The following is a 14,031-nucleotide window of genomic DNA, read 5'->3' as shown; positions in this document are numbered from 1 at the left end:
CCAGGAGTGCTTTCCTACCTACATCTTTTCCTTAATGTCAAGTTATATGAGGACTTTGTGCTAGAGATGAAATAAGGCAAAAATTACCTTAAGCTAGCCAGGATAATTAGTGACCTGCTGAGTTGTGCTTGTTAAGGGAAACGTCATGGTTGTGTGTGTATAAGAAAAGATTGTTGAAGGGAAGTAAGAGAGAAATTACATGGTTTATCTATTTTTAAAAGCCAAAGGGTGATGGTAGAGATGAGACTGCTATCAGCTCCGGTGGGGCTACACTGCAGTTTGTACATCTGTATTGAGATATGCAATGGAGAAAGCATAAATTCAGTCACCTTCATTTTTCTGTGGGGAAAAAGAATCAGAAATTATGGATGTTCTTCAGATAGCTTATTCTTTAAATGAAACTGGTAAATTTTCAAAACGCAGTGGTGTTCTGCAAAGATAGTATATTGCTGCAATGCTCCAGATTGCACAAAATACAGTGTATCTACAGGATAGTAATGTAATTCCCCTGTGGAAGTGCTCTTGTTTGTATTGTATTAAAACCTGCTGTCAGGTGAATGCTGCTTTCAGTGACTCATGAAGAAGTAAGTCATTCTCCATAAAGGCCATGTCTCTTTTGTCCAAAGCAGCTAACCCACTAACTGGGGGCTCCCCAGAGAGCAGCAAGGGGGAGGCTGTGGTTGTCCAGGACTACAGAGAGGACTTGATGAAGGCAAGATGTTAGGAAGGTACCAAAACTTGACTGCCACCTGCTCACAGGCTAAAGCTTCTCCTTTTCATCTGTTTTATGAAAAGATTTATTTATTTGTTAATGTCTTTATTTACTTTAACCTTAGAATTTCCAATAAATCGTAGGGGTTTTTTCTCCCTGAAATTCTTTGATGGTTGTTGGAAAAGACTGGCATACTAGGGGAAGTCTGGTGCCAGGAGTGTAGAAAGTCTGGAGCAGAGTGTCACACAGGGGCTGAGGGGTTTTGAATTTATTAAAACTGTGGACAGTCTGCCGACAGTGCAGAGTGGGATGTGGCTGCATTTGCTGTTCTCCCAGCTTTCCAAGCCTGTGTTTCTAGCCAGTATAATTTTAAGAGTAAACTAATAACAGTGCTCCTTTGAGACTCCATTCTCAGTGGAAAAAGGTGCTGTTGTTGTGTATGGAGAGAATTCCTTAAATAATTTTAGCTAAAAGTTTAAATGTCAATGCCTCTCTGACTATAAATACTCTAATTCATTAGTGTGGAACATTCCACATGCTTAGCCACTTCTACATTTGTGATCTGAAGACAAAGAAAGCAGACCATTAGGCCATTGCAAATTGTATGGGGAAAAAAAAAAAAAAAAAAAAGGTAGAAAATCTGTACTTGGTTGACTAATAGTGGAAAACAGTCCACTTCTTTTCTGAGAGGAAGAAGATAATTGAATTCTATAATGGAAAACGATGCCTTTTGTCATTAAAGTCTGTGTTGTCTTTGATAGATGGAAACACAAATGAGGTTTGTAGTAACAACTGTAACATGGACGTTTCAGAAAGACTTTGGTAGATTTTTACAATATGCATCTGTAGTTTAATACAGAATACTGCTTACACAGGACAGTATGGAAAGTGGTGAAGATGTTAGGGAAGATAATTTTTGTGTGGATTTCTTTTGGTGCCTGTCATGATTGTTATTGTACTTCTCTCAGCAGCAAGAGTAGCTTTACGAAAGTCTGAGAATGGATAACACGAGCATAATACCAGACCCACAAAAAGTGACTGGCTGTTTTATGTCATGATAATTATCACTTGTGATATTTGTGAGAGCTGTGTTTTTTCCTAGACAAAAGTAATAATGAAAAAAAAAAAGGTGGTGAGCAGGTTTTGCTACCTGATTTGAAAACTGCAAGAACATATTCAGCAACTGAGTCTGTACAGCATTGTTGTATTTTGGCTTTATAAACAGCTTCTAACACAAATACGTATATTTCCAAGGAACTGTTTCTGTCTAGCAGAACAAACTGCAAAACAAGATGGACCTAGTACTAACCGAAGGCTGGGTGGTGTGTTCTCAGTTTCCCTTTGGTACCTGCAGGCCACAGCCTTGGTAGTTTCTTGTAATGAAAAAAAAAGGTTGAATTAAGAACAAGAACGCCAAAGATGACAGCAGAGTTAAGCCAAATACATTCTTCAGCTACCACATATTATGTCAGTCATTTCATTTTTTTTCAAAACAAAACATTCAAGTAATTAAAAAGCAAATAAAAACACAACAAAAATCGCTGGGCTCATATTTTATATCATAATGAATGTTTAATGTAAATAGCATCTTGGAAAAACATTTAGATCAGGAGTCCTTAATAAATATTCCTGATACCTCCCTTCAGTTTTATTCCATCTAAATTGACCATCTTGTATGTTTCCAATGTTTTATCAAAAATAAGTTTCATAGGACTTCTTAATCCGTGTTTATTTTTGTATCTCCAGATGGTTTATGAAGCTCTGCCTTTATTTCAGTTTAAATGTACATATGTATTTTAGCTATTTCCTATAATGTTATTACAGGTCATAGGTAAACTGCTTGGAAACAAATTATAGGGAAGGCAATAGTTTGCAGACTAGTTTTGCCCAAATCTCCTACTATCCCAGTAGAACCATATGTAGTAATTGCTGCCTCCAGCTTCTTTCTGCATTCTTTACCACTTGAGAAGGTGTTTTGTGTATTGCAGGTTATGGAATATCAGCCTTCCTCTGCTCTCAGACTGTGTGTTTCACCCTCTGCTTGACTGTGCAACCTCTATTTTTTGATGATTTGGTGTTGTTTATTGTTGTGTTGCAGTTGTCTCAGTTACAGGGTCAGATTCTAACTTCAGCCAATTTGTTCCACCAGGATTGTTACATGTGTTTTAAAAACATAAACAACATCGCTCTGAGCAACCTGGTCTAGTGAAAGATGTCCCTGCCCATGGCAAGGGTGCTAGAACTACATGATCTTTAGGGTCTCTTCCAGCCCAGGCCATTCTTTTTTTTGGTTTGTAGTTTTTGGGGGCTTTTGAAGGATGGTGGCGTTTTCTTGGTTTGGTGGGGTTTTTTGGAGATTGTTTGTTGTTGTTGTTTTTTCATTGATATCTCTCTCTAAAAGAGAGATTTCTTTGAGAGATTTCCCTCAAAGAAGGGAATCAAAGATTAGAGTCCAGAGCTCTGAAATGTCATGAGGGGCTAAGTAACTTCCCAGTAGCTTTAAAGAGAAACCACTGTGTAGCCATAATTTTCAAGAATCATCACTCAGACTAGTGTTTTTTGGGTGCTAGAACTGTTTATAAGTGAGTAAGTCTACTTCAAATGGTGGTGGAGGAGTAAAAGGTGAACTGCTTTTTTAAGTTAAGATAGATTTGAAGGTCTGTTATAGATACTATAATGTCACATAGTTTAAGTGAACTGTGGCGTCTTGCTTGATGGCCTTAGTGCAGTATAATGAAAAGTAGTGGTGCATGGTACTGTTTTTCCTGCCATGACAAATGTTTTCAGTTCATGCTATTGCAGCAAGAATGATCATTCCCAGCTGCAACCTCGCCAGATCTATGTGTGAAATGTCCTTTTTCACACTGGGACTCATACCCATGCTATAGTTTAAGAGCAAAGCTCTTTAAGAGCAAAGCTCTGGGTCTAGTGCTGGAGTTTTAAACTCTCATTATTTGGGATGCTGGGCACTTAACAATACTACAAAAAAAAAAATTGTGACTAATCTGCCACCACTGGTCCTTGCAAACATCTATCAGTTAGGAAATTGTACGCTAGGAGAACATCCTGAGCTGGGAAATACAGAAAAAAATTTGATTGTTTACAGACTAAGGAGGGACCTTCTACATGAGATTATTTTAAACTCATCTTCAGTGGAGTTGTTAAGGAAGAGCACCTTCAGTGCAGTAGTTAGTGTTAAGTGGTAAAGAAGTATGTATGGTTATGGAGTCTAATACCTGCCATCAGTGACCACTGTCTCATAGTCTAGATTGTCCATACTGTCTCATTTTCTTGTTGATATTACTCTGCTGTACATAAATACATAAATTTTGGTGCAGTTATTCCTGGCTGGGATTTCTTTGGCAGTCACATGCACATGCTGTGCAGTGTACATGCAGGGAACAGTGCTCTTGGGCTTCTCCACACACTAACTGTGCAGATGGTTTGCTCAGCCACAGAAAGCTGGCAACTCTGGTGATGTGTAGTGTGGATTCACTGTGGTAACATGGATGTATAGTGTCAGGCACCTTTGGCTCATGCCTGATAGGTCCTACTCTGCCCAGAAGCTTCAGTGGCATTTCTTTACTGTCCATTCATCTACTCAAATCTTGTTGTTTTGTAGTGTCTGTTTTCACAGCCATCATTTTTAACATATCTTTAGTTTTTATCTGTTCAGCAAAAGTTTAACTCATGAGATGAGGAGATGGCTATCTACAGGGTTGTATTTGGCTCCTTTGGAAGAAATCAAGTTGTTTTGGACCTTTGAAATGTTTGAAGAGTTGTTTAAAAAGGAAGAAGAAAAGATGTTTGATTTAATGTATCAATCTCTTCAGTAAGAGATGGTTCATTGAAAAGAAGGCTTTGTGCACTAATTGTTTCAAAGTCAGGTGTCCTTGTTGAAAACATTATGTTGGTTAAGACTGGAGATTATCTGGTGGTGATACTTCACAGTTCAAAATATTCAGTTGAAGTTTCAGGTGCTAAGGAAACAACAGAAACCTCTCCTCTGTAATTGTGAGATTTAAACCAAAAAAGCAACCTATCTGAAAAATCTGAAAGACCTAGTGTTAAACTGTGTGTCACTCAAAACAAGTTTATATGGTGTAGAGTGTGTACAAGATGGTGATGTTTACCTCACAATGTATTTTTAATGTGGTGGTATCTATTTCTGTCTGTAATCTAGCACTCTCTTTCCTAAAACAGAAGGACTCAGGCCTTCTTTAGCTCTTCAACACATTGCCAGTGTGTTGTCAGAACATCAGCTTGTCTCTTGAGTCATCATGGCATAAAATTGGCGAAGGCAGTTTCTTGACACTGGAGTAGCCTCAGGGGCTTCACTTTGTATCTCTCGTGTGTAATTCGGAGGAGCTGTGGGTTACTGTAAAGTACGTCACTCACATCTCTGGCTGACTGAAACATTTTCATTCCAAAACTCCTTCACATCTCAGCATTGGGGTGTATCCTGAATTGTGCCTTCATAAACATGGAAGGAGCTTGATGTAAAGAAATGCTGAAGTTCCTGGATATGCTCACATCAAAAAGGCAATTGATAGGAGTTGGTGTCACAGCAGATAAACTAGTGATGAGCTTGGAGCTTCTGCTCTCCATGTCTGGTAGCTTGAAAACAGCAGAACAGTTGCAGAAGTAACTAAATCAAACCTGCTACAAGGTACTGTTTGTCTCCTGAATAATGTAGTCAGTGGCTTTTTATTTACAATTCTCTTTGCTTCTTGCTTGAAAAAAATTATTTCTGAATAATTGGAAAGCACAGAAAGAATGACATATAAAAATTAACAATAAACAATGACCCTTGGGTAATTTTTGAGATTGACTTGATTTCAGCAAAATGCTTGCCATTTTGTTCACATCAGTAGATATATATAGCAGCAGAATAACCTGCCTGTGGCTCTTTGGTTTGGTGAGAGGAGGACTTGCAGGTTTTTCAAATATTTCATCAATGTATATTTTATTAGAGAAAAATTATACTTTAATGTGTGGCAAAAAAAGTTAATATTATTTTAAACTTGATTTACAGCAACTTTTTAGAGACAGACTGTGCTAAACAAATTACCCATGTATGTGTGTTAGAACTGTATATATGCAGTAATATTGTAAAACATATTTTGGGGATATTAGGCATTCATACAGTGGGGGAATCATGCTGTTTGCAATAGGTAAGGGGGAAGGATGGAAAAGCAAAACATATTTGACCTTGCATTTTGTCTTATTTTGGGGAAGACTACGTTCCTGTAGCATCTACTGTAAGGATATCTTCAGCTAATCATTATTCCCAAAAATTAAGATTTATGGACTTTTTGTTTTGCTACTTTTTCATCTTTTTTCATCTTCAGCATGGTAATTTGTATTGAATTGAGCAAGTGGTCCAGCTCCTTTCAATGAGGAAAGCATCAGAATTGTGAAGGTTTCTTTCTGTAAACAGTGCCCTGTCAAAGTGAGCTCATTTATGACAGGGGATGTACCTGTGAACAAACTAGAACAGTAGCATAAGGCTCAGGCGGGAAAGGGATGAAGCATGAATACTTTGGATAAAATTTGGAATAACTGGTCTGTTGCTTCAGGGCACTATTGAGACTTGGTTTGTGTACAGGGTTATTTGTTTCATCAGTAAGTGGCCTTTAAAGTAGAAAAAATGGAACAGAAAATCTCTCCCAAAAATCCTCAAGATTTGTGGATGACCATAAGGGATAACCACTCTCTGCAGGGTTCTGTTATTGCTTTCTTAATTTAGTTTTTGCTTTGCTCTCATAATCTTTCAGGAGATGCCCCTTAATTTGATTGCTCTGTTTTGAAGCAGACAGTTTCTGTGTCATACTCCTACTCCAGCTTCAGTCATTGCCCCAAGGGCTCTTCACCAGATAAGTTTTCCTGATAGGTTGCAACTGTTTGAAAAGTAAAAATTATTCATTGGATCAATTTTTTCAATATATAGAATAAATTGTTCATGTAAACTGCAGCTTATCTCCCGGTGCAGAATTTGGCTTGCCTCACTGTTCCCGTTTATGCAGAGCGTTTAAAACTGAAGATCTTATCACCAGCCAATAATGAGAGCAGTGTTTTACTACCCATCCTCTCCCTCCCCACTCCCAGCACGCTGTATCCCATATTTTGTAAATCAGATAGCAAGATCTAGAGTTCGGTCCTGTTTCCATATGGATAGGTTTGAAATTTCGGTTATCTCTAAGGAAGTCAGACAAGTTGCTCAAAAAGCAGTAATAAAAAGGTTTCAATGAAAAAGGCATTTTCCATCTGTTTTGCAAAACTTAAGCAAAATTTTCTGGAGAGCCTTAGGGAGCAAAGCAGCTATTCCTGCCACTGGACTGCAGAGGGGGCAGCAGGAGCAGAGCGTGTCCGTGGGATGTGTTTACATCAGATAACAGAAATCACAGTACATTTGACATCCTTTTTATTGCTGATGCAGCTCTGCCAGCACTCCTGGAAGAGGCCTGGTGTGGTGGTAACCTCCATGGCAGCCAGGGTGTCATCACTGGATTGTACCTCCACAGGGAGGAGAGACTGGGAAACGCTGCTCCAGGAGCTCCTGGGGTCACACCCAGCTTGGGAAGCCATCTAGCTTGAGAAAGTGCCTGGAGCAGCAGAGGGAGAGACAAGGGAGAGCCCTGTGTGTGGGAGAGTACATCAGCTAACCTTTAGAACCAAATACTGCAATTTCTTGGATATCTACATTTACAAAATGGTTGTAAAAATGAATGGATTCTCTTCTGTCAAGTTTTAGAGGTTTTAATGAAAATGGAGACAATAGAGAATTAGGTGTTTTTGAAAACAGGCTCATTCTTTGTGGAGCAGTGCTAGATGCAAGTTCAAATAAAGGACACTGAGAAACCTGCCTGTGTTACACACCACTTTCTCTTCAGTTCTGTTAAACTGTATTTTCTACTCCAGGATGCTGAGAACCACTCTGTGAATGTCCCACAACTCTTAGGACTGATGTGCAGAGACTTTTTATTGTCTTTAGGCCATTACAGTCCAAATGGAAAGTCAGTGTCTCAGTTACTGAAGACTCTGTCAAGCGCTCTCAGGCTCTAACGCACTAGCCAGACTTCCAAAGGCCCTTTGAATAACTGAATCACAAGATCTGTTAGTTTGGCCAGGAGGTGGAGAACTTTGAGGTGGTCTTTGATGCATTTTTCTTTTTTTTTTCCTTAAGAAGTTCAGGTATATATATGTTTTTTTAGAAGAAAAGTTCCTATGTTTGTATTTTCATCTCAATTAATTCTAGTTACAGTCAGTATAAAAGGAATTTGCTTGTGTATAACAAGGAGAGCAGAAACAAAGAAAGGCTCTTCATTCTGCATATGAATTAGTCTTCAAATATAAAGTTAGTGTGGAAAGTGTTCATTTTATGTTTGACCACAATGAGCAAAGGCAGAAATCCCTAACTTCTAATTAGTGCATTATTATTGTATCTCTGTTTTAATTATCAAACACCAGATCTCTTTTTAAATGTGTAAATAGTAACACTGTCAATGTTCTGAGATATATCATTCTAGTACTGTGCTGTATTTATATAATATTTGGAAATGCTTCTCTTTGCTTATTGCTTTATTGTGAACGTTTTTGCTTTTACCTAAGAATGCTGAAGACGCTGGACTATTTATATCATTCTCTGTAATTTTTGGTTTTGTGTTTGGCAAGTGAGTAATTTTCAATCTCCATAATCAACAACCAAATACAAGAGGAAGAAGTAAGGTAATTTGTCTGTACTGTCAGTATTTTGAGTTGTTATATGGTAACCAAGTATTATGGTAAATGCAAAGTATTGTATGGACTAAGAATATTTTATAGAATGATGTAGATCTTTAGTCAGTATCGAAGAGTTGTTGTAGTTACTTTACATACTTGTAGACACAGCCACGTACATGGATTTTCTTGTTTGTTTGGATGTTGTTTTTGCCTTTAATGATGAATTGGAGAAAATGAAAGTATTTTTATTTTACCTGTAAAATGTAATTTAGGATTTTTACTTCAGAAGTGCTTTTGTTATTAGTAGTACACTGATGACAGTGATTCATTATATGATGGATCATATTTTTGGTGTCGAAAGCTTCTAACAACGTGTTTATCACTATTGATGCAGTGCTTAGTATGACATTATCAGTGTGATGTTGCTATAGTCAAGTGATCAGACTCAGGTTTCAGAGGTCTCTTCATGAGAATTTAGCACATGTAAGCCTGGGAGGAAGAGAGCAATTTAAATGTAGTGTTATTTTGTCCCAGTTATAGCTTATTAATGCACATATATTTATATGATACTTCTTACAAAAGATCCAGGTGTGTTGTAAACCACTGTTATAAGCTGAATTTTGGGTGGAAGACAGTAGACAGTTCATGTAGAATAATAGCTTTTTTGTGCTTGACTGCTTCACTTCTTATCAATCCTATTTAATATTTTTTTATTGTTGTGCCCCTCTGGTGAGGTTAGCAGTAAGAAACAGATAAGCACATGACTGCTAAAACAAAGGAAAATGTGAGCCTTTTTGTAAATCTGAATGTTTAGGGTCTATGGGCTTCAGGTGGTTGTTGTTTATAAAATAGGATAAGGAAAGGCAGGCTCAACAATGCTGGAAAGCAGGGGTATGTGATTCTAGAGAAGAATGTTGATTCTGTGACCGTCAGCTTTTGTGCCCAACATCCACTTGGAGTAATTGCACATATTATTTTCTTTCCTCTCCCTTGGGCACTTCTTCTGGTGCTGCAGTTTCTACCCCTTTGCAGCCTGGTCCTGCCAGCTGCAGGATGCTGCTGTCCCTCTTGTTGTTTGATGGGAGTGGACTCCTGGTGAGAAACACTGCCGGGCCCACACTCAGCCTGTGTTAGGGCAGCTCTGGAGTGTAGGAGAGCCCTTTCAGCACGGTGAACCACTGCCTCACTGCTTTCAGCATTGCTGCACTGGGGTCAGAGGTTTCTGGTCAGGGAAATATAACTGAAAGCTTTGGAGTTGTGGGCAGGGAAAATGAATTTTTTTTTTCTTTGCTGCAAGTAAACTTGGTTGTGCTCTTCAATAGGGTCAATTTTATCAAAAGCACCTGCTACTACTACCACATTCTCTGCTCTAAGACTATTTATTCTCCAGTACCCTTAAAATATGCTTGGGTTAAGTACTGACTTATAATGCAGTCTTTCCAAGAGGAAGGACTGCAGGCTTTTTGATCTAAGCCAGACAAGTAATCAAGAGTATTCTAAGGACTTAAAAACTAGAAAAAAAATGTATTTCTAAGGATTTATTTGAGAGCAAGTCTTAAAAAATAGAGGAAAAATATAATGGTCGTATAGGTGTGTCCAGATGGGAATAATATTTAGTAGAGAGTTTAAATGTTACAATGTCCAGGAGTTGGCAGAAGAAATAGGACAGTAGGAGATTGGATGTTGCATTGATTTGGAACATTTGCATAGCCTTGGACTTGTCTTGGATGCTCTTTTTCTCATCTTTTGGAGCTTATACCCAGCCTTTCCTTGTAGAGTGCTTTGACTGGAGAAACTGTGATGGTTGGTTAACATTGATAAATTATTATCAAAAAAGGAATAAGTTCATCAGCAAAATCAAGGAAAGGATTGATTAAGAGTTAAGTGTGGTCTGATTTGCCTTGACTGTTATAGAAAAGGACACTTTTAATTGCCAGGCTGGCTAGATCAGCATATTGCAGAGATCCAGTGAAACCACTCTCCCTGCTGAGGAAGCAGGGAGATATGAAACAAAGAGAGCTGGGGTCATGGTAAAAGGTCTGCCTCCAAGGACCTGTAACTTGTACTGTTGATATCTCAGCTGATTCATTGTAATTTGGCTATTTCATGTGTTTGGATTTACAGATACTTAAAAAGGATCCAAAACTGCTTGTTTCTCAAATGCAGACTATCCAAATACATCCATCCAGAACTTGGGAGATGCATTTGGAGACTGGGATTTGAGGTTAAAGAAAAGAAGTCTTCAAAGTTGAGGTAGTAGATGATATAACAACTGGTTTAAATTTTATTACACCTAACAGTAACATCATGGCTTATGATTTCAGTCCATGGAAAATCGCCTTAGCAATGGTGGGATAAATGTTTTGGGAGCAATTGATACGTAACAAGCAAGTTATTTTCCCCACTGAGTCCAAATAGTGCTGAACAGCTGTGTGCAGGTTCAGCTTTTCGGCAGAGAAAGCTGTAAAGTACTGGGACAGTCTTAATGCATCAACTCACATGTGATGCTGACTAAATGCAGATGGCTTAAGTGGTTGCTGTCTTCAGTTTTATGCCTTGCCTGTATCTCAAAGGCTGCTGCTGCAGTACTGGCTGAGTGATATATGAAATATGTGTGTTTACATTTATGAGCCAAACTGTAAAAATGGAGCAGATTCACATAAGCCAGTACTTGTAGCTGCTAAAATTCTTGTGGCTGGGAAGTATGAGCAGAGTGTTCTTGTTTGCTGGATGCAGTTGAGGAGCAGTAAATAGTAAAAATGACTGTCATTCAAAATGGGCAGAGAAAAAGTCCAAAGTCCATTTTATTTGGGCTGTTAGCCTGTTAAATTGGATCAGGAAGAAAAAAGGATTCCAGTAATTGCAAGAGTGTGGTTTAGCATGGCTGGAAATTGCAAGTATTCTTATAACTATTCCTATTCTTTGCCTGCTTGTGAAAATTTTCACCTTAGGCACAGATGTCAGTGCTGACAATTTTGGGACATTTTAAAATTATTTGGAGCAAGGGTTATATTTTCAGAGCAGCAGTGCTTATCATTTTAGAGGGGAGAAAAAATCAGAAGAACTAGAAGTTAGTTATAAACTACTTGGGGAAACTTTGGGATTAGCTCTGGGTCTAGACTCTGACATCTTGACACCAACTTGGCAAACACTTGCAACAACTGCTGTAGTGTAATTTTGCAATTCTGCAGAGGCCTGGATGGGAACATGTTAGTCCTGTTGCCACACACACAGAAGAGCCTTGTTGGAAGGCTGACTGCAAACACTAGGGATCAGCTTCTCCATCTCACCAGGAACTTTTGCTCATTTTGTCCTCATATGTTGCAGAATTGCAAAGAGTAACGGATCATTCACAACTGGATAGTCACAGGGACGGTGTAGTCCAGCAGGAGTGGCCTACAGAGCAGGTGAAGCCATCTCAGAAACTAGATTTTCATACTGGGGTTTTAGGTAATTGGAAAATCATCTAGCAGTGTTGGTCTTGAGAAAGTAGCATCTCCATGTCAACCCTGGGGAAGGGTCTTCTGAGCCCAGAGGAGTTTGGCATTCTGAGTGAAACACTCCTCTGCAGGCACAAGGAGCTAATTAATGGGTGACATATTCAGGATTCAGCTGATTATAGCAGATAGCCGAGATCTTTCCAGTACTTGATGATGACCATATGGCTGCTGTGCTCTTTGCAAAAGCCTTGGCTGAAGGAAAGAAAGGTTTCTACAGATATAATCACAACACAGCAGGAACCATCATCAGTGTTTCAGTTCCAGGCGCTGATGTGTTGCAAAAGACAGTTGTGTGAGTTAAGCTGTTCTGTGGCGTGGGAGAGTGTTCATCAGCATCTGTGTGGGTCCTTGCATCAGCCAGAGCAGCTGTGAAACATTTCATGGGCAAGTTCAAGGTTTGCTCACTAGAATATCAAGAGCCTTTGACTGTAGTATAGTTTTCAGTTAATGAACCTTCCACCTGATGGGTGAGATAGGATTCCAGAAAAGGGAGTGCACCCAGCACATCCTGTTCCTCTTGGTGATTTACTGACCAACAGTTGATGGGAAACAGCAGGTAGCTGACTACCTCTTATCTTGGGCTTTAAATTAGACTCAACCTGATATGTTCAGTAGAGCTCCTGGCAAGACACAGAGACATCTCCAGAGACCAGAAGGCAGAATACAGTGGAGGAAGTGTCCATTTGTAAGATCAAAATTAATTTGATCTCTAGGAATTAAGAAGATGATTTTGGATGATTAGTCATATGTTTAAAAGCAAATGTTATCAAAAAATTGTCTGCCTTGGTTCCACCCACAAGGTGAAAATCCCATAGGGATTTCCAGCCCACCAGAATGGAAAGCAAAAGTCTGCTAAATGTAGTGGGTTTGGTGGTTTTATTTTGGTGCATTACTCCTCAGAAATTTTACATTGTGAGAGAGTTACTCTTGAGTAAAAAAGTCAGAATATAATTTTTGCAGACAAAAAAAAAAAAAATCCTTCATTGCCTAAACCACCCCCCATGACTCCCTGAGCAATGGATCACTGAATCCTGGTTCCTGGTGGCATTCGCCATTGTCCAAGTCTTCTCTTCCTTTCTCTGGAAAGTTGGCTGCTCTCCTTCCCCTTATTACCTCTTCTCCATGTCCTCTCCTCGGAGTTACACAGGTTCCCAACAAGACCAGGCTGAGGGAGCAATGGGCCCTGTGCCATCCTGCTGGTTCACCCGTTACACCTGCAAAACAGTCTTCTCTCTCTCGATCTCTTTCTCTCCCCCTCTCCCTCTCCCCCTTTCTTTCCCCTACCCTCCTATCCCTCCTGCACAATTTTTATGCTAGTTTCCTAATTACTTCAAATACTTGGGTTTTAATCCGACCAGGAAAAATTTAGGATCAGTCTTTTGGAGAGAGTATGGGGCCGTTCACAGTGTTAAGCAGAAGCAATGAACTCATATCCCTTGGTTCTAGTTCATGGTTGTACTTTACCCTGCAGACGCTAATGTATGTTGTTAATGTTGCTTGTAATCTCACCCAATTTTGCAGCTCTATGTCTTCATCCAAGACTAAGAAAACCACCTTAAGAACACACTTAGCTCTAAGAATGTGAATAGCTGAAATTCTGAAAAATTAAAAACTAACAAAGTCAAAGTTATAGAGAGTCAAAGTAATCCTGAAAATTTTATATAAAGATGTATTCTGTTTTCCCACTTCTTTTCCTATTTACACTGAGTTAGTTTGCTTGTAGAAGCCTCCTGATATGCTCAGGCTGCCGGAAGACCAATGCTTGGAGAACTCTATGCAGCAGCTTGTTTTTGTTACTGTGCTGTGCTGGCTTATGATTTGGGCTGGTATTTAAAAAAAAGGAAAAAGAAAACCACTAAAAAAATAAAAAATACTTGTTGATGTGTTTCCTGTCTCTCACTCACTGTGTTTCAGGAAATCTTCAGAAGAACTGGACATGGATAAAGTAACAGCAGCCATGGTACTCACCAGTTTATCTACCAGCCCTTTGGTCCGCAGCCCTCCTGTCCGACCCAACGGTAAGCCTTCAGAGCCAGGGGCTGCGGGAAGGGGTGCCAGGGCCCTTTATCCGGGGGCTTGTTTCCAGGAGTTGTGGCC

General features: G+C 39.2%; 1 protein-coding gene across 1 annotated transcript in view; it reads left to right on the top strand.

Annotated features, from left to right (window-relative positions):
• ZNF704 (zinc finger protein 704) overlaps positions 1-14,031 on the top strand; it is an 85,310-nt gene that overhangs the window by 48,756 nt on the left and 22,523 nt on the right. Inside the window, 1 exon segment of the mRNA XM_066332692.1 lies at positions 13,849-13,952. Within this exon segment, the coding sequence (XP_066188789.1) occupies positions 13,849-13,952 (104 nt within the window).

This window comes from Sylvia atricapilla, chromosome 1, assembly GCF_009819655.1.
Source record: "Sylvia atricapilla isolate bSylAtr1 chromosome 1, bSylAtr1.pri, whole genome shotgun sequence".
Taxonomy (NCBI): domain Eukaryota; kingdom Metazoa; phylum Chordata; class Aves; order Passeriformes; family Sylviidae; genus Sylvia; species Sylvia atricapilla.
The sequence above is the reverse complement of the archived record's forward strand: the minus strand, read 5'-3'. Positions and strand labels throughout refer to the sequence as shown.